Raw genomic sequence first — 20,537 nt, 5'->3', positions numbered from 1 at the left:
CTCAGCCATGAACATAGGAAGCTGCCTTCCACTGAGTCAGACCCTTGGTCCATCTAGCTCAGTATTGTCTGCACTGGCTGGCAGTAGCATTCCGAGGTTTCGGGCAGGAGTCTCTCCCAGCCCTGTCTGGAGATGCCACCCGGGAGTGAACCTGGATCCTCTGGCATGCAAGGTGGATGCTCTATCACTGAGCGGTGGCCCCATCCCCTAAGGGGAATATCCTACAGCAGACAGTTCTCATACGTAGTCACCCATCCAAATGCAAACAAGGGCAGACTCTGTTTAGCAAAGGGAATAATTCACCCTTGCTACCACAAGACCAGCTCTCCTCCCTATGAAGCTTACTGGATGGCACTGGGCAAATCACTAACACTCCGCCTGCTTCCCAGGACTCAAATGGGAATGAGCCCAAGCAGTGAGCAAAGGGAGGAATACTAAGGGGTTTGATAAGAATGTCAGCCCCAAGATTCCTCTCGTCTAGCATCCCCAGGGGCCAATCAGATTCTCCAAGAAGCCGACACATGGAGCAAAGCAGTAGCCCTCCGCCATGGTGGCCCCTCGCAACTGGCACCGAACGTCATGTTGCTTCTAAATGGGCACATCCCAGGTAGCTGCCATAGCTGCTGTCTCTTGAGACACCTCTACTTTCTAAATGTGTCTCACCCCTATTCAAGCCATTGAAGCGAATGCTTTACCTTGTGGCATGGAATCCTGTGTGTCATGGAATGATGGACTGGACTCCCATTCTGACAGGCTGCAGCCAGGGAGTGGGGTGGCTCCCTCCTTTTCTTAGCGTGGTTTGAAAGAGCTCTGTCCAGGGCCTCTTTCAGACATGGAAAGGAGAGCTGAGTGGAGAGCCACCACCGTTTGCCTTGGAGGGTGGGGAAATTCCATGCCACGGAACATAATAAGCCTTGCTGGAACAGACAGAGTCCCATCTAGTACCATACGTTCTGTCTGTCTCCCAGCAAGATGCCTTTGGTTACTCACAAAGCAATGATGCTGGCACCTGTCTCGGTATGGGGCAGAACCATAGTTCCGTGGAACACAGGAAGCTGCCATATACTGAGTCAGACTCTTCGTCCATCTAGCTCAGTCTTGTCTTCACAGACTGGCAGCAGCTTCTCCAAGGTTGCAGGCAGGGATCTCTCTCAGCCCGATCTTGGAGATGCTGCAGGGAGGGAACTTGGAACCTTCTGCTCTTCCCAGAGCGGCTCCATCCCCTGAAGGGAATGTCTTACAGGGCTCACACTTCTAGTCTCCCATTCATATGCAACCAGGGCAGACCCTGCTTAGCTAAGGGGACAAGTCCCTGCTTGCTACCACCAGACTAGCTCTTGCAGGCAAAAGGCCTCCGATTCAGCTCCTGGCAACGTCTCCAGTTAGAGCTGGAAGATCCTCCTGCCTGAAACCTTGGAGAGCCTCTGCCAGTCAGTGTCGTCCGTATTAGGCAGCTGACTCAGCATAAGGCAGCTTCCAATGGAACCTCCGTAATCTCTTGTTCACCTCCATCATTTGGTAGTCAAGGGCTCCGTGGCTAATTGTTGTCTGACCATTGTGGCTAATGAGTGCTGATAAATCGCTGATATGTATATATCAGGTGGTATATAAATATGATGAACAAATAAATAATAAATAAATCTGTTGGCCACAGATTTAATCCTTAAAAAAACACCACAATCTAAACTAGTGACAAACAGAGCACACGGTGGCAATGAATGTCCTAAGTTAGGGGATCTCAAACCCGAGTCCTCAGATGTGGCTAGACTAAAACCCCTATCATTTGAGTTTGACAATAGGGGCTGGGGATGATGAGGTTGCTGTCCAACCTGATCTGGGGGCCCACGTTTGAGAACCCTTATCCTAAGTTAATTTTATGCATTATGCAAATGACTTCCTGTTTGCTGCTGCTGCTGCCTCAGCATCCACATACAAAAGATTGAGAGGACAGATCCATACCCCAAGAGGATTCATAGGGACATAGGAAGCAGCTGTATACTGAGTCAGCCCATTGGTCTATCTAGCTCAGTATTGTCTTCACAGACTGGCAGCGGCTTCTCCAAGGTTGCAGGCAGGAGTCTCTCTTAGCCCTGTCTTGGAGATGCTGCCAGGGAGGGAACTTGGAACCTAGATGCTCTTCCCAGAGTGGCTCCATCCCCTATGGCGAATATCTTCCAGTGCTCACACTTCTAATCTCCCATTTGAATACAACCAGGCTGGACCCTGCTTAGCTAAGGGAACAAGTCATGCTTGCTGTCACAAGACCAGCTCTCCAGTCTAGATAGTGACACAAGGGAAGCCGCAGAGGAAGGGGAAGGAATGGAGGGGAAGTCTGTGCAATGGTTTCAGTCACGATCAGGCTTAATGACAGTCGGGTCTCCCCTAGTTGTTCTTGCGTGGTCCCTTAGACCTGTGTTGCACATCAAAAGAGAGGTTATTTCTGATGCCGCCTGGTAGTCTTTTCCAGGGAAATCAGATGTATTTTTATTTAATTTTTATTTCCGTTTGTTTGTGCACTTATGTCTCTGAGCGGTTTACAACATTAAACAAATTAAAACCACAAGTCTAGTTAAAAAAACTTGGGTGAATAAATATGTCTTTAGAGACCTTTTAAAAGTTGTCAGAGCTGTACAGGCTCTTTTTTCAGGTTGGAGCATGTTCCAAAGTCTCAGGGTAGCAACAGAGAAGGCCTGTCCCTGATCCAGATGAGCTGGTGGCAACTGCCAATGATCTCGGAGGGGGTTGGGGCGCAGAGTGGAGAGGATGTTCTCTTTAACCTTGATGTGTCATCTCCCCTGCCTCCCAGGTGATTCCCATGCTTCCCAAGCTGCTCTGTGAGGAACTGTGCAGCCTCAATCCCCTGACGGACAGACTCACCTTCTCCGTCATATGGAAGCTGACACCTGAAGGCAAGGTAAGCCTGAGCCGCTGTGCAGGAGGCCTTCCTGGCGCAGTCCACTCCTCACGGTGGCGAGAGAGCATCGCTCCGTGACAGAGCACATCCTTGGCATGCCGACAGTCCTGGGTTCAATCCCTGCTTGAGGCCTCAGGGAGCTGCTGCCAGGTTGGAGGAGACAAGACCGGGCGAAACAGATCAGTGGCCTGACTCGGTATGGGGCAGCTTCACGTGTCCAAGACCGCCTGGATTAAAATGATCCCTCCGTGAGAAGGAAGGTGGGACACAAAGGCTTCACATACATAAATACAATTTGCACTGCGGGCAGGTCACATCCCTACAGCACACTTCAAATGGAAAGCAAAATTCCGTTTCTTAACATGGGGTGCAAAAGTATCCTGTTCTAGCTGAGCTGGGGTCTCCACCAAGGAAAGGACCCAGAGCGCCACCCGCCTTGGCTAGCTCCAAGAGCCAGGAGTCAGAAACGCAGGTAGCCACAAGCAGGAACTGGGCATGGCAGCTCCAGCAGTTCTCAGAGCAGACGGTTGGCTTTTAAGGCTGCCGCCCAGGCAGAGCAACTTGGCCCCTTCCCTAGGGAAGAGTCTGGTTCTTGAATGATCCCATGGGTTGGTGCACTGATCCGATAGGTTGAACACCCAAGTGCATCAGAATGGGGTGGTGTCTCGGAGGGGAGATTAGAATCGGGGACTTCCAGGTCCTACCAGCTAGGAAGCAGCAGACCCAGATTGGCCCGTTTCTCTGGCACTGTAGAGGAGTGGGGCCAATGGGCTTCTCTGTATCTCCTTTGTCAGTAACATACTTAGAAGAGCAACAGGGCTGCCTGGGACAAAGAAAGATTTGATGAAATAGTTCCACCTCTGAATATTCTAACAGAGGTGCCGCGGTTAAATTTCCCAATGCCCCACAGCTTCCTGGTGCCTGGGATTTACCTAAGCCCTGACATAAGGAGGGTCCTGCTGAATGTGACCAAAGGTCTATCCAGTCCAGCATCCTGCTTCCTATACGGGCCAACCAGAGGCCACTGAGGAGCCCACAGGCAGGGCTTGGAAGCAATCAGTCTTTGCTCTTGCTGGTATTGAACGGCCACTGAGCCCTGGGGCTTCCGTCTAGCAGGGGTCACTAAGCTGAGGCTCTCCGGCTGTGGTTGGATTACAACACCCATCATCTCTGACCACAGTTGTGGTTGGAAGTGATGGACATTGTAGTCCAATAACAACTGGAGAGCCTCAGGTTGGCCGCCCCAACCATGCAGCCTTCATGACGGCTGGCCGTAGAGAGATCTCCCCTCCTCTGTATAGCTTTGTTGTTCTCAGTCCCCTGTGCCATCACCATTGCTTTAGCTGGACCTGGCCTGAATGCTGATCACTGCGGCTTCCACTAGCTCACCCCTTTTAACCCTTCTCTTCTTGCCTCTTGCCCGGAGGCTGTGCTCTGGTTGCCCTTGGTGCCGGAAAGCGGCTTTTAACGGGAAATCCTCGCTCCTGACCAAGCAGTAACACTTCTCACTGAGTGTTGTGTGGATTTATGGAATTGATTTGCACACGGACCGGCAGTGCTAATGCTTGTAATCACTCCAAGGCGTTGCATGTCGAGCTCTAATGGCAGGAGCCAGGATGAACGAGGAGTTTGGGCTTCGTGCAGCTGTTGCTGCCAGCCAGGGGTTTGGAAGTAGAGAGGAAGATGGAGGGAATGGCTTGAGAGTGGTTGACTGTGTTGTGTTAAGAGGGACCTGCCTTCCTTCCCGGAGGGCTGTATGGATGTAGGCAATTAGGGGTCCTCTCCAGCAACATGATTCTTCATTTTTGCCTCAGATCAAACTTGCAGGAGGGGGTTGAAAATCTGCCTGACTCTGTCGAGCAAAATAGATGAGCTGTTTATTCCTCATTAGCTAGCTAATTATTTGCCTCCCGCTGCCTCGCTCTTCCTCTCTTTTTCTTTTTCTGATGGCTTCACATTAGGGAGACTGCAGAAAATTTCCATTGGAGAGTAGTCTCCTGCCTCTTCCTCCTTGACTGCTCTCCCCTCTTTTCAGCCATCTCCACCTTTATTTAATGGGGCTGTAGGGAATTCAAGCCTTTGTCGCAGAGCTAGCTCACGTGAGGGAGAAGAAATGCCGAGTCATCCCTGGTGAGCTGCCTGGCTGGGCTTCTCATAAAACTAGTCTATGTTTAAATCCGATAGATTTAAAATGCTGCCACCAAGCACCCTAAAACTTGCCGAGAACCGAACGAGTGGATTGGCTGCTTTAATCCAAGGTCCCTCTCTAACTGGGTATTGGGCAAATACACAAGTCTACTCCCCCTTGCTAATAGGCAAGAATAAAACCAATTGTTCTCCCAGGCCCACTGCCTGTACATGAAGTTAAATTGTTAATTTGGCCAAGCTCTCCTTGAGATGCGTTTGCTCCAGAGAAAAGCCCCCACTTCCTCCTGCTTGGTCAATAACCACCCTTGGAGGCTTGAAAAAGGTAAAGAACAAAGGGGGGGGGAACCTTTTATTCAAAAGGCTACAAAAATAGGTTGTCTTACGCTTCAGTTTTAGGTTGCATATAAGAATGCGTAAATGGTTACAGAGTCCTTTACAATTACTACAAACTGGTTCCATCTGAGGCTTTTGGTGAGTTAGGTAAACTTAAAAATAGTTGGTTACAAGAATACCTCAGCAGCACACCAAATGATACTGAGGTGGCATGCAGTAAAATCTTAGTTACTTAGTTGAAAATAATAACAAAGGCTTGAAAATGCAAAGCACACAGAAAGCAAAACAAATTCCTGATGCATCGTCTGATTAAACAGACTGTTCCCTATGCTGGGTTCCCGAAGCCAAAAGCCTTGGCTTCCCCTTTTCCCTTGAACTCACCAAACTCCTGATGAGATTCACGCCTCCTACAAGATCTGTCTTCCAAAAGCTGCAGTCATCCTGTTGCAGCAAACTCCATTGCCACATGTCCCCTTTCTCCCCCAGCACAGAACTTCCTCTCTTGTTCCCAGAATTCCCAGCAACCGCTCATTAAGCCCCACCCATCTGGTGTACTGATTAGTTGAGCCCTGGAGGTCACCAGCCTGTCAGTCAAGTCAAGAGTTCACTTCTTGTTAACTCTTTAGAGGGAGGGGAGACTGGTCACTACAGGGGCATAGTGCCTGTGCACTACACATGAGACCCCATGGTCCTGGGTAGCGGAGTTAGAAAGACTTCCTTGAGAGTTGCTGATAATTAGAGTCAACACAGTATTGAGCTCCATGGACCATTAGACTCAATGGTACAATTGAGTACATTAGACTCAATGATACAAAGCAGCTCCTGGTTACCTTATTAAAGTACCAACTGTTCATTTAGTGACACTCACCACCAGGCCCACAGCTTCTCTTGCATATTTCACCCTAACCCCTCAGATCCGCAGGGTAGGACTTGCATCAGATTTCTTCCCCCTCCACATAAGATGGGTTGGGAGGTGAGACAGGGCCTGGTCCTCATCGCGGCACTTGCCACTTTAGAGCTTCCAGCCCAAGGAGATCCACCTGATTACTTTCTATGCTCCCTTCTGTCAATGGGCAAATGCTGCTGCTCCTTTGTTGCTGCTGCTCCTCCTCCTTTGCACAAAAGCATTTCCAGGTTATTGATATTGAAGCTGCTGCCACTTGCTACATAGAAAGCGGCCTTCTACCAAGTCAACCCACTGGTCCACTTAACTCAGCATTGTCTACACTGAGTGGCAGCAGCTATCCAAGGTCACAGGTGGACGTCTCTCCCAGCCCTCCCTGGAGGTGTGAGGGATTGAACAGAGGCGTATCTAGGGAAAATAGTGCCTAGGGCAAGCACTGAAATTGTGCCCCCTGTCCAAACATCTGACACCCAACTTTCAGATAATTTTACCATAATATCAGCTGAAAAATACAAGTCAAGCTCGTTCATCTTTTAATATTTCATAAACTATTTAGCAGTGGACGTAGCCAGACCAAAATATGCTGGAAAACGACAAATTCCAGTATGCTGGGGCTCATGAAATACCCATATACTATGTGGAGGTGTACTTGGAAAACTAAACAGAAGTGCCTGTCTAATTCTCTACTATGAATTGTAGCATCACTATTACATAAGTTTTAAAAATAAATGGAGAATTTGACTTTTCCCAGATCGTCTGAAAATAATTAAAGGATATGCAGAGTAAACTGTGTCACTGCTTGGAACATATTCTAGTATTTCTTGCTCTCTTTCTCTCATTTTAACTGTCTTTCTGAAACTCCCAGTGGGCCTTAATACTAAGGATTTCACACTGATTCAAAGACAAACTCACCATTCCCCCTCCCCCTGCTGGCCTCTTAATTCACCGCCACAGCCCGTCCCGGGCTGATTTTCAGGCCTATTCGGGCCTGAAAAGATTGGCGTGATGGCCATTTTGGAGGCTGCAACGCATGCTCAAATGGCCTCTGTGAGGCCTGGCGAGGCCTAGGGCCTCGCAGGGACCATTTGAGCATGTGTAGTGGCTATATATATATATATATATATATATATATATATATATATATATGATGACCGCTGAAAACAAAATGGCCACCGCAATGCTCAAATGGCCTCGCAGAGGCCATTTGAGCATCCGTAGTGGCCATTTATTTATTTATTTTTATTTTAAGAAATGGCGCCCCCTTCAAGTGGCACCCAGGGCACGTGCCCTGCCTGCCCCACCCTAGATACACCCCTGGGAGTGAACTTGGGACCTTCTGCATGCAAAGCAGATTCACTTCCACTTCCAAAGGCCACTGGGGCTGGGGATTATGGGAGTGATGCTTTGGCACCTGGACCAGTCCTTCAACGGGCTCCCCCCCACACACACGCCTACTTTTGGGGGGCCTCCTGCTGTGGCTAACCTGCATGCCATTTTTAAAAAAACAAAGCTGCCATGCGGCTGAGGGGCGGATGTGGGGGAGCCGACCATCGGGCACATTCTCTCTGCCCAGCGGCTGCTGTGAACTGTGAGGCGCACCTGTGCAGTTCAGAAAAAGATCGCCTGTGGCATCACAGGTTGGTGACAATCTCTTTCTGAACTGCGCAGGTGCACCCCACAGTTCACAGCAGCCACTGGGCAGAGAGGACATGCCCCGTGGGAGTGGAGGAGGTCAGCTACTTGGCTTGCCCCCCACAGCCACCCCTTGGCTGTGTGGCAGCTTTAAAAAAACCAACCAACCCTGACACGTAGGTTAGCCGCAGCGGGCAGGCGTGGGATGGCTGTAGGAGCCCCCCCTCCAGACCTTGGAGACCATGGACTGGGGCCCCAGGGCCCGGGGGGGCCAGAGTGCCTCTGCTGACTGGCAGCGACCTTCCAAGGTTTCAGGCAGGAGTCTCTCCCAGCCCTAACTAGAGATGCTGCCAGGAGCTGAATCTGAGACCTTCTGCTTGCAAAGCAGATGCTCAGTCATTGCACTATGGTCTTGCCCCATACCAGGATGGGTGTCGGCTTCATTGCCTTGTGAGCATCCAAAGGCACCTTGTTGGGAGGCAGACAGAACGTGCCAGCCAGGGACTGAACCTGGGATCCCCTGCATGCAAGAATGCAGGTGCTTTCCCCAGAACAGCCTCATCCCCTAAGGGGAATAACTTACAGTGCAGACATGTAGTCTCCCATCCAAATACAAATCAAGGCAGACCCTGCTTAGCAAAGGGGGGCAATTCATGCTTGCTACCACAAGACTGCAGCCACCTCATGGCACAGTGGGAAATGACTTGCCTAGCAAGCATGAGGTGGCCAGTTCGAATCCCCACTGGTACTCTATTGGGCAGCAGCAATATAGGAGGAGGTTGAGAGGCATCACCTGATACTGTGTGGGAGATGGCAATGGTCAACCCCTCCTGCATTCTACCAAAGAGAAAATCACAGGTCACCAGGAGTCCACACTGCCTCGACGGCACACATTACCTTTTACCCCAAGACCAGCTCTCCTCTCCCACGTCTTTACTAGTGGAAGGCTGGCTGCTGTGGAAGTGCTAAACATTAACCATGCTAAGAAAGTGTTGGAGATGTTGTGCTCTGGTGTTTCTAGTCTAGATTCTATGCCCATGTGGGGCAGTGGGTTGCGCTTTGATGCTGAGAACCCAGACTCCACTGTAGGGATGTGCACGGAACCGCGGAGCTGCGGTCCGGCACTGGGGTGGGGGGTTCCAAATAACGGCGGGGGGGGGGGGGGCTTTACTCACCCTCCCAAGAACGACGCCGTATTTATGTGAGTAAGCGGGCGGCATGCCTCCCTGCCGCCCGCTTCATTCCCCCTCTCGGCGTTCCCTCCGTTCAAATTCTGAATCGGGCGGCAGGGTATCTCCCAGTCCCTGCCGCCCTCTTTAATGCCCCCGCTCGGCTGGCGGCCGCCCCATTCAAGCCTTCAAGACCCCTGCCAGGCCGGCCCGGCCCGGCCCTTCCCTTCCCTTCCCTTCCCTTCGCAAGGGGGACGAGCGGCAGAACTCCCTGCCTTCCCCCTTGCCGGCTGCGCTGCAAAAGGCTTCTTTTTCGCGCATGCGCGCAAAAGGCTTCTTAGAAGCCATTTGCAGCGCAGCCGGCAAGGGGGAAGGCAGGGAGTTCTGCCGCTCGTCCCCCTTGCGAAGGGAAGGGAAGGGAAGGGAAGGGAAGGGAAGGGCCGGGCCAGGCCGGGCCGGCCTGGCAGGGGTCTTGAAGGCTTGAATGGGGCGGCCGCCAGCCGAGCGGGGGCATTAAAGAGGGCGGCAGGGACTGGGAGATACCCTGCCGCCCGATTCAGAATTTGAACGGAGGGAACGCCGAGAGGGGGAATGAAGCGGGCGGCAGGGAGGCATGCCGCCCGCTTACTCACATAAATACGGCGTCGTTCTTGGGAGGGTGAGTAAAGCCCCCCCCCGTACTCCTGTGGAACCCCCCACCCGAACCAAAACCACCCCGTGTCCGGACCGGTCTGGAGGCCTTTAGAATGGCCTCCGAACCGGTCCGTGCACATGACTACTCCACTGCATGCACACTCATGAAGCTCCCAGGAGGCCACCTTCATGTGCAAAGTCCCATGGTGGCTTCCAGAAACCTATATCAAACACAGAACAGTAAAAAGTGCCACAAGTTACAAAATAAAGCCCCAGAGATGATCAGGAGAGCAAAAGCAATCTTTAGCAGGCAGTCCCCAGGAGTCGGGGCAGGGGGGAGGCTGCCGGAGGAGGTGAGTGGTGGTTCACGGCCCTCGGTTGTCCCCTTGGCGTTTCAGATTCTCGACGAGTGGTTTGGCCGGACCGTAATCTGCTCCTGCGCCAAGCTCAGCTACGACCACGCCCAGAGCATGATTGAGCAGCCGGAGAGGGCGTTTGCAGCCGAGGAGCTCCCCGCGCTCTCCCCCCGGCACTCGGTCGAGGAAGTGCGCCAGGCCGTCCTCCACCTCCACCAGATCGCCCAGCAGCTGCGCAAGCAACGCTTCATGGACGGTGCCCTCCGCTTGGACCAGGTCAGCCTCACCTGCCCCCGTGTGAGGATGGAACGGGATGCCCCCTGCCCCCAGCAGCGGCCTGAGCTCCTTGGAGGAAGGGAGGGGGGCATAAATGGGGAGGGGGCCGCCCCGGTGGGGCAAAGGCATGTGTTGAAAACAGCCGTGCGTGGAAATGAGCCCAAGAGTTTGATCGATGTGCCAGCTGTCAGGAAGTGAACCCACTGGGTGGTCCTGATAGCCAGGCAGTGGCACTCCCTCTCAGCCTCAGGCTTCCCCTTCTGCAAGATGGGAACAGTAATACTCAGACGGACCCAGCTTGCTGGATGATGCTTGTCAGGACCATGCTCGGAAGTGCTGTCAGCAGCAGCAGGTGGTGGTGGTGGGCTTCGTAAGTGCAAGCGAGCTATGTCTGGGGTATGTATGGTGGAGAGCGTCTCCCCTAGTGGGCAGAAGGAGCCGAAAGGGCGGCTGTCGTGCTGCCTGTGCGTGCAGTTCGGACCCAAAGAGAGGGATGCTTCACCCCTGCCGTCTGTGGGGCAGACCACTGTGTGCCGGAGACATGGCTGCAGGTGTGCTGAGCCGGCGAGGGAGTGGAGGTGGCAGCAAAAACCCAAGGGGGCTCGATTGTCTTCAGCATGGTGAGCTTGCCGCTCTTCTGCTTATGGTGGCTACAGATGGTGGCACCACCCCCTCTCCAGGCGCCTTCCTGTGGTGGCCTTGTCATCGTTCAGGGGGATGGAAACGGCCAACGGCCACAGAGGTCCGGAAGGCCAGAGCATGCCTTGCTCGGAATCTGCAGGTCCAGTTGCTTCAGGCCTGTCTTGCGGGGTGGGGGTGGGGGAGCTCGATTCAGCTTCTTTAGCGGTGCTGCTGTTGCAAGAGGAAGGAAGAGAGTCCCTGGGAAGGACTGGGGGGTGTCGATTGTCGTGAGGGTGGTGTGGTCAGGAGGGAGAGGGACAGAGGATGGCTTGGGGCAGGGAGGCTGCTGCTGCTGCTGCTGCTGCTCAGACCCACCAGCTAAGGAAGAGGCAGCAGGCCCTGCTATGGGGGTGGGCGGGTTCAGGCCCCATGGACGGTACTCTGCCAGCCCCAGGGATGGATTAAAGCAGCTTTTTTGCACCTCTCCCTTTGTGTCAGTGGACTCCAGAGCAGCAGTAGCAATGTGCTGTTTTGAAGAGACCCTTTCCCCGGCCTGCCCGCAGACCAATTCCTGGAGCAAAAGGCCCAGTCTGTGGCCATGCAAGTGAGGCTTGGTCCTCTCCCCTTCAGACAGCATCATATGCTTTGTACTGTCAGTGCAGGGCAAAACCTCAGGGCTCTTTTGGTCACAGTGATCGGGCAGATTGGGTGTCTCTTCCCCCTGCCCCACCCCCCAACACACTGTCTCCTCAGCAACTTGCCGTGTGAAAACAGAGCCTGGAGCAATTGCTCTTGAGAAGAGGGCGGTTTTTAGATTGGCAAGCGGGGCCAGCAGCCATCATTAATCTACGTGAACATTTTCTGTCGTCCTAATGTGGATAAAGATCTTATCCGGGCAAACCATCTCTCCTTCCCTTCCTTTTCACATTTCATGGACTGCCTCTCTGTCTGGGTGCATTCAGCGCTCCGTTTTTCTGCTCTCTGGGACTCTTTCCTCAGTTCTGCAAAAACGATTGTAACAACCGGGGTTGCGTTTAATCCCCAGCGGACACTTCTGTGGGGAAGGAAGACAACGGATTGGTTTTGTCAGCAGCAGGTTTCTCAGCCCGTGTGAAGTGAGCCTCTTTGCCCTGTCAAATAGGTGGATTATTTCCTTATACCAAGCTTTTCAGATGAATTAGTTGAGTGGATTTTGTAGACATTTTTAAGAACACCTTTTGGATCCTTCACTTTGGTGACTTGACAGGCTCTCGATGGGCAGGACATCAAGTTTGTTTGTTTAACAAATGTCTATACTGCCCAAAACTTGTGTCTCTGGGCAGTTTGCAATAAAATACATTAAAACAAAATCTAAACATTAAAACAATTTAAAATTTAAAACAAGGTTAAAAATATTAGAACAGTAAGTCTAATAGGAACATAAGAAGGAACACAGGAAGCTGCCATATACTGAGTCAGACCCTTGGTCCATCTAGCTCAGTATTGTCTACACAGACTGTCAGCGGCTTCTCCAAGGAGGCAGGCAGGAATCTCTCTCAGCCCTATCTTGGAGATGCCGGTGAGGGAACCTGGAACCTAGATGCTCTTCCCAGAGCGGCTCCGTCCTCTAAGGGGAATATCTTACAGTGCTCACACATGAAGTCTCCCATTCATATGCAACCAGGGCGGACCCTGCTTAGCTAAGGGGACAAGTCATGCTTGCCAAGACAGAGCTGGTCTTGTGTTGTTAAATTAAAAGCCTGGGTGAACAGATGTGTCTTAATTGACTTTTTAAAAGTTGTCAGATGGGGAGGCTCTTCTTTCAACAGGGAGAGCATTCCAAAGTCCAGGGGCAACAATGGAGAAAGCCTGTCCCTGAGTAACTACTAGACATGCTGGTGGCCACTGTAGATGAACCTCTCCAGATGATCTTAATGGGTGATGGGGCTCATGTTGAAGAAGATATAAATACCCTGGGCCTAAGCCATTTAGGGCTTTATAGGTAATAACCAGCACCTTGTATTTTGCCTGGAAACTTATTGATAGCCAGTGTAGTTCTTTCAACACAGGATTAATATGGTCTCTCCTAGATGACCCAGAGACCAACCTGGCTGCCGCATTCTGTACCAACTTCAGTTTCTGGACTATGTACAAAGACAGCCCTACATGGAGCACATTGCAGTAGTCCAGTCTGGAGGTTACCAGTATATGTACCACTATTTTGAGGTAATTTATCTCAAAAAACGGACGCAGCTGGTGTATCAGCCGAAATGGCTAGAAGGCACCTCTGGCCACCTCCTCAACTTGGGGCACTAGAGAGAGGTTTGGATCCAGAAGCACCCCCAGACTGTGTGCCTGTTCCTTCTGGGGACGTGTGGCCCCATCCAGAACAGGCAGATCAAAATCATTTCCTGAGTTCCAACCTCATATTATAAGTACTTCCATCTTATCTGGATTAAGCCTCAATTTGTCATCCCTCATCCATCCCATTACTGCCTCCATCAGGCATTTAGGGTGGTTATGCCTTCTCCTGATGATGTTGACATAGAGAAATAGATTTGGGTGTCATCAGCATGCTGATAACACCCTGCACCAAATCCCTTGATGTTCTCTCCCAGTGGTCTCATTAGATGTTAAATATAATTGGAGACAGTATGGAGTCCTGAGGGACACGATACGAAAGTTCAGATTTTAAAGAACAGTCTCCAAGGGACACCATCTGCAACCTTCATGAGAAGTAGCACTTCATGAGAAGTAGCACCACTGCAAAGCAGTGCCTCCCACCCCCAACCCCCTCAGACATTCCTGAAGGATACTGTGGTCAATAGTATCAAAAGCTGCCGATAGAGCCAAAAGGACCAATAGAGTTGGTCCATTTGGACTAAAGTTGTGTGCCTATATTTTGATACATCCTGATAAAGGCCCGTATGCTATTAAAGGATTTGTGGTTGTGCTCTCTCCCTCCTTCCTTCTGAAGACCGAAAATTATTTTTACTGGTGCACTGATTCTCCCAGCTCCCAATGCTTTGCTCTTGAATCTTTGCTTCCCGTCTTGACTCTAGCCTCTCTTCTCCCCATCCCCATCTCCAGATCTCAGCTTCTCCTCTTGGAGGAGGTGGAATGTCTGTGGGTGAGATCCAGTGGAGTCCCGAGCCCCCAGACACGTGTAAGCATTCCAGGAAGCGATGTCCTCTTGCTCCTCTAGGCCCTGGACCTCCCTTTCCACGACGCTGCTTAGATCTAGGCTGCAGCCCAGAGATGTGCTGCACAGGTGCAGATCTCCCTGGCCTCACTGAGCGCCATGAGCACCACTGGGCTGACGCTGTCTGCGCAGATTGGAGGGGCAGCTCCTTAGAGCTGTGTCAGTGGGTGCAGGAAGCATCATCAGCCTGGATGCAGGGATCATGGGCCTGCATGCCTGGTGGGTGGTGACCCTTTACTAGAACAGTCTTTATCACTTCAGTCCTCCAGGAGCAGGTTTCAGAGGAAATGTGAGTTTTGCTTCTGGTGCCACAGAAAGCAGCTGATCAGTTGCACAGATCCCTTGCACGTCTGACTGACACTCAGATGAGGCTCCATAGTTCAGCACCTGCTTTGCATACAGAGGGTCCAAGCCCTGGAATTCCAGTGGAGGGGATCAGGGAGGTGGGGAGTAACTCCCAGCCTGAGCCCCCCGAGAGCTACTGCCAGTGCAGAAGAGGGCAACCAAGATGATCAGGGGCCTAGAGCACCTTCCTTATGAGGCAAGGCTACAACACCTGGGGCTCTTTCGTTTAGAAAAAAAACGACTGCGGGGAGACATGGTAAGAGGTCTATAAAATCATGCACGGAGTGGAGAAAGTGGACAGAGAGAAATTCTTCTCCCTCTCCCATAACACTAGAACCAGGGGTCATCCCATGAAATTGATTGCCGGGAAATTTAAGACCAGAAAACGGAAGTACTTTTTCACACAACGCATAATCCACTTCTGGAATTCTCTGCCACAAGATGTGGTGACAGCCAACAACCTGGATGGCTTGAAGAGGGGTTTGGATAACTTCATGGAGGAGAGGTCTATCAATGGCTACTAGTCAGAGGGCTATAGGCCACCTCCAGCCTCCAAGGCAGGATGCCTCTGAGTACCAGTTGCAGGGGAGTAACAGCAGGAGAGAGGGCACGCCCTCCACTCCTGCCTGTGGACTTCCAGTGGCATCTGGTGGGCTACTGTGCGAAACAGGATGCTGGACTAGATGAGCCTCCTTGGGCCTGATCCAGCAGGGATGTTCTTATGTTCTTAACTAGGCAGTATGAGGCTAGGTGGGCCAGTGGTCTGACTCGGTAGAAGGCAACTCTGTATGCTTCTTGAATCATCAGAAGCCAAACTCTGAGCGTGAGCACACGGAGAAGCTGACTTTCCCCCTGCAGGTGAAGTTGTGAGGCAGAAAGAGATGCTTGGGGTGCCTGCAGAAGGAAGACTTTTCTCCACCCCCCTCTTCCTAGTTGTGCTTCCCAGTGCTGTTGCACACCCCGTGGGCCTCGGTGTCCCTGGGCCTCTGTTGTCTTCCTTTGGTTATGGTCCTGAAGCGGATGAAAGGCGCTTGCAGCCACCCCGTCTGCACAAGATTGATGTCCTGAAGACGCTTTTTGTGCTGCGGAGAGCGGATCCGAGTTCCTTTTTGAAGAGCTCTAAAGTGAAGAAAGAGTGCATATGGAGGGGAAGAAGACGGATGGCCACAGAAGCAGGCCTGTGAGTTCTCAGGACTGGTGCATTCTCCTTGGAGACCGGGCAGGGAGGGAGGCCCCGGCGGCTCTTTGAAATGCAGCGCTCTTGAACGGCACAGCGATTTGGAACGGAGCGTTATCCGCGGCCAGGCTTCCCTTTGGCCTTCCTGCCAAGCAAGGTGCATCTGGGTTCTGAGATTCCGGGATGCGCCGCCCTCTTGAGTGCTGCTTTAGAAAAAGCATCAGTGCAGCTGAGCTCTCTGCACCCGGATGCTGCTGTACAGCATCTTCGTGGGAATGAGAGGCCAGCAAACTGTTTTGCAGCCAGGCCTGGGAGAAAGCTGGGCGGGGAATGGGGCTGTGCGGTATTGACATGAGGAGGCACAGTGTGGTTTTCTGGGAAGCAATCTCCTCTCACTTAAAAGTTCTGACCCTTAGAATGAAGTTAAAGTTGAAATTCAGTTTGAGCAGTGAGTGGGTTTTCTGATGCGTGACTGAGCAGGGGAGGTGTGTGCTGAAGAAGCAGGAATGCTTTTGCATTCCCCTTAAAATGCAATCGGCGGTCGTTCACTCCGTGTATGCATGTATGTCTTCTGCAAGCCTTGCCCATGCTGTCCAGTGGAAAAATAAATGGAAAAGCAACCCAGGAATACTAGCTTAAAATGCAATTAAAACTGAACTAACCTTCCAGGTGTGCAGTCTTGCCACTCTCTACTGGCTCAATCCTGCCCTCCACCTCAGCTCATGTGAACATGGAAACCAGACGAAGCTCCCTTGTCCTGAATCAGACCGTTGGCCTCTCTCGCTCTGCATTGTCTGCTCTGACTAGGGCTTCACGTGCAGAAGGTTCCCGGTGCACTCCATGGCAGCATCTCCAGGTAGGGCTGGGAAACCCCCTCTCTGTCTGAGACCCTGGAGAGCTGCTGCCAGTCAGTGTAGGCATTGCTGAGCTAGATGGACCGAGGGTCTGATCCTGTACACGGCAGCTTCGGATGTCTCCAAGTCCACCTGAGCTGGAGATGTCCGGAACGGCGTCCAGGGCCCTCGTGCATGTGCTGCCATTGAGGGACCTTCCTCCCCAACCCCACCACTTTAATTGCATTGCCAGGTGGTGGCTAAGCAAGACCCCACATTGGAGAAGGGAAGGGGAGGTGCTCGGTGCTTTGGCTACCTTGGGTCAGAGCCACGCGCTCGCGCGGAATTCCAAGCCTTAGGCCCCCCGGTATTGTTGACTACAGCTCCCATCATCCCCAGCCATGGTGGCCTCCCCTCAGAAATGGATGATGCACAAATTATTTATATTCACTTGTTTTTACATTTTATATATCCCGCTCTTCCTCCAAGGAGCCCAGAGCGGTGGACTACATGCTTAGGTTTCTCCTCACAACAACCACCTTGTGAAGCAGGTTCGGCAGCTGCTCCTTTCCCCTCTGCCACATCCTGCTTCTCGGGAGCAGTGCATCTTCGTGCGCGCGCGCTCTCTCTCTCCATCCCACCCACCCCCACCTCCCAGTTCTCACTAGTGGTTGTGACTGTTTCCATTACCTTTCTCACACACACACACACAGACACACACAGACACACACCGCCCCCATATCACTCCCCCTTGCCGGGCTGCAGGCTCCTTGGTCCTGGCCCACCACCCAAAAGACCCAGCAGCCTGGTGACAACATTGCGGCACAAAACAAAGAATGGCAGGCGGGAGAGGGAGAATCCGGCGCGCGCAGCTCCTGTTTGGGGTGGCAGCTACCTTCTCCAGCCGACACGTAGCTCCAGCTTTGGAAACTGATTTGTCTTGTGGGAGGAGGGCTGTGCTGCCCCTTGAGTGACCCTCCCAGCAACAAGGGCAGTCTCTGCCTGGCTGTGGTGGTGGTGATGGTGGTGGTGGAGCAGGGTTGAGGAGTGAGTTCTTTTCCAAGGACGGCGTGGCGCTAGAGTGACATCACGGGCTGCTCACAGTTCCTCTATAACCGGGATCCTCAACGTTGGGCCCCCAGATGTTAGTGGACTTCAACTCCCATAATCCCAAATCCCAGTGGCCTTTGGTTGGGGATTATGGGAGTTGAAGTCCAATAACATCTGGGGGCCCAACGTTGAGGATCCCTGCTCTATAACAACAATTTTGAAGGCACTGCATTGGCTCCCATTTCCGAGTACAATGTAAGATGCCGTTTATTACCTTTCAAAGTCCTAAATGGCTTGGGCCCCAGGTATCCTAAGAACCACCCCCTCCTCGCTGAATCTACCCACCTGACTTGGTCAACTGGGAGGGGACTGGGAGGGCGCTGCTCTGCATGGCAACATCTGTCCTGCTCGTTCGTTAGCACTCAGGACAGGGCGTTCTCCGTGGTTGCCCCTAGACAATTTAACTTGCTTTCAGATGAGATCGTTGTGGTTTCCCCATCCTTTGGAGGATAGTGAAGACATCCTTTTTTACTCAGACCTTTGGATAATGAGTAGTTGCCCTCTGTTTCCTTGATAGTTGTAGCTGCTTGTTATTTTAGTGCACATTTAATGAATTTAGGAACATAGGAAGCTGCCATATGCGAGTCAGACAATTGATCCATCTAGCTCAGTATTGTCTACACAGACTGGCAGTGGCTTTTCCAAGGTTGCAGGCAGGTGTGTCTCTCAGCCCTATCTTGGAGATGCTGCCAGGGAGGGAACTTGGAACCTAGATGTTCTTCCCAGAGTGGCCCCATCCCTGAAGAGGAATATCTTGCAGTGCTCACACATCAAGTCTCCCATTCAAATGCAAACCAGGACAGACCCTGCTTAGCAAAGGGGACAATTCATGCTTGCTGCTGTTTAATTTATTCATCTTATTTATTTAACATACTGTATTCATATCACGCCCAAAACATACGTCTCTGGGCGGCTTACAAGTTTGTAATTTGTTGCTCACTGTCTTGGAGTCCTTGGATGAAGGGCACCATACACCTATGAATAAACCATGAAACAATGCAATCAACTTCAGAGAGCCCTTTGGCCTCCAGTCGGCTGCCAGTCTTTTCCTGGTCATGTTGGTCATGGACGTCACTTGAAAGCCTGTGGTTGCTTCTGTTTGCCACACAGATCTGGGCAAGGCTCTGAGGAGGCTGGTCTCATTTTCTTCTGAGGTTTCATTGCAGCTGGCTACGTGGCTGATCGAAAGGGGCTTCCTTAGGTGGCAACTTCACACTTGGGTGTCAAAGGCTGCATTGCTTCACCTGCCAGGAAGGGTGGGGTGAAAGTTCGGCATACTGTAATGAGACCGAGAGCTGGGAAAAAGAAGGCAGGGCTTTCGAGCTTTCTAATAGCATATCTCCAAAACCTTTTAAAGCTAACGTTCTGCTTGGTTAGTATGTAGGGCTATCGGGGTGCATGGTGCTTAGCAGAATAGGAAAGCAAGAGGTCACTGCCCCAAGGAACTTGCACTCTGCAAACCTGAGGGATTGGGTGGGAGAGAGAGGGGAGGGGGGGACAAGGGGAGAATGTGAGAAAATGCATTTGCTTCCACAAAGCATTTTATAAGCTGTTTATATGCATGGTGCTGCAGTGCAGCAGAAGGCAGGACTATAATTCCCTCTGTTTGGGAACCGCTGTGGTGATGCAAGGAGTAAGGTGCCGGAGCCCTCTTGCCCCGGGATCCTTGGCTCAAGACTCCTAGTATCTTACACATAGCGGGGTGTACATAGTGAGGCTTGGGTACCATATTAGGCCCTTCATGGATCACCCAAGGCATCTGTGCCTCCCTTACTACACTTTACACCAACTGAACCTGCTAACTGGGCAAAGAGGAACCTTTCAAAGGGGTGGTGCTGGTGCTCTTTATATTAAGCGGGGGGAGAGCAACTGGCCCGATCCGAGCCCAGCACAGCGCCCCTCCCTGGCTCTTGCTGGGGTCTACTTTGTGTTTCTTTTGGGACTGTCAGCCCTTTGGGAACCATTTCTTCTTTATTCCTTTTCTATGAAAACCACTTGGAGAACTTTTGTTGGAAAGTAGTATGTATGTAGATAGGTAGGCAGGTATTTAGCTAGCAAATTTATTGACCGCCTGACTTCCATAGACTCGAGGCGGTTTACATAAATTAAAACAACATCAATGAAAACAAGAACCAAAAGGAACACACACACACACACACACACACACACACACACACACACAAATAGCTAAAAGCCTGGCAAAATAAATAAGTTTTCAAAAGCTTCTTGAAGGACAGAAGGGAGGTGGCATCATGAATCTCAGGAGGCAGAGTGTTCCATAAGGAGGGGGCTGCCACAGAGATGGCCCTCCCAAGGGCCCAGGCCCCACGTACTTCCCCTGGGCCTGGAACTCTGAGAAGGCCCACCCGAGATGACCTCACAGGGCGGGTCAGAGTTGGACGGGAGAGGCGGTCCTGAAGGTACACAGGCGCCAAACCCTGAAGGGTTTTATAGGTGGTAACCAGCACTTTGAATGATAATAATAGTGACACAGTAGTGGCAAACCTTCTTCATGGCCAGAAAGCGAATGGATTGAGTCGTTGGTGCCTGCACCATGTCCCCCCAGCACCAGGGGGGTTGGTAGGAAAGAGCAATAGACTGGATCTCTGACCTGAAAGTAAGAGCTCTCGTTTGGTGGTGATGAATGTCATCTTGAAGTGGACATTTTTCCAGGTAAAAAATATGAGATCTGCTGGGCGGATGACTTGACCCTTCTGTTTGTGTTTTGAGTTTGATATCTTCTGCTCTATCCTCCCTCTTCCAAGAGGGAGAATTCTGAACGGAGTTAGGCAGCCAGGACCGAGCATGATCTCGACAGGCAGAGGCACCAGGCAGAGATGGATTGAACCCCACTCCAAGGCTTTCTTTGTGTGCATCCCTTTGTGTTCTTCTATTGTGATCGTCT

General features: G+C 51.7%; 1 protein-coding gene across 2 annotated transcripts in view; it reads left to right on the top strand.

The window, feature by feature from the left end:
- Window positions 1-20,537, top strand: part of DIS3L2 (DIS3 like 3'-5' exoribonuclease 2) — a 309,415-nt gene that overhangs the window by 209,336 nt on the left and 79,542 nt on the right. For both annotated transcript variants that reach the window (XM_053311493.1, XM_053311492.1), the window contains 2 exons: window positions 2,807-2,914; window positions 10,132-10,365. In XM_053311493.1, the coding sequence (XP_053167468.1) occupies window positions 2,807-2,914; window positions 10,132-10,365 (342 nt within the window). The remainder of the gene's footprint in view (window positions 1-2,806; window positions 2,915-10,131; window positions 10,366-20,537) is intronic.

Source organism: Hemicordylus capensis, chromosome 3 (genome assembly GCF_027244095.1).
Source record: "Hemicordylus capensis ecotype Gifberg chromosome 3, rHemCap1.1.pri, whole genome shotgun sequence".
Lineage (NCBI taxonomy): Eukaryota > Metazoa > Chordata > Lepidosauria > Squamata > Cordylidae > Hemicordylus > Hemicordylus capensis.
The sequence above is the reverse complement of the archived record's forward strand: the minus strand, read 5'-3'. Positions and strand labels throughout refer to the sequence as shown.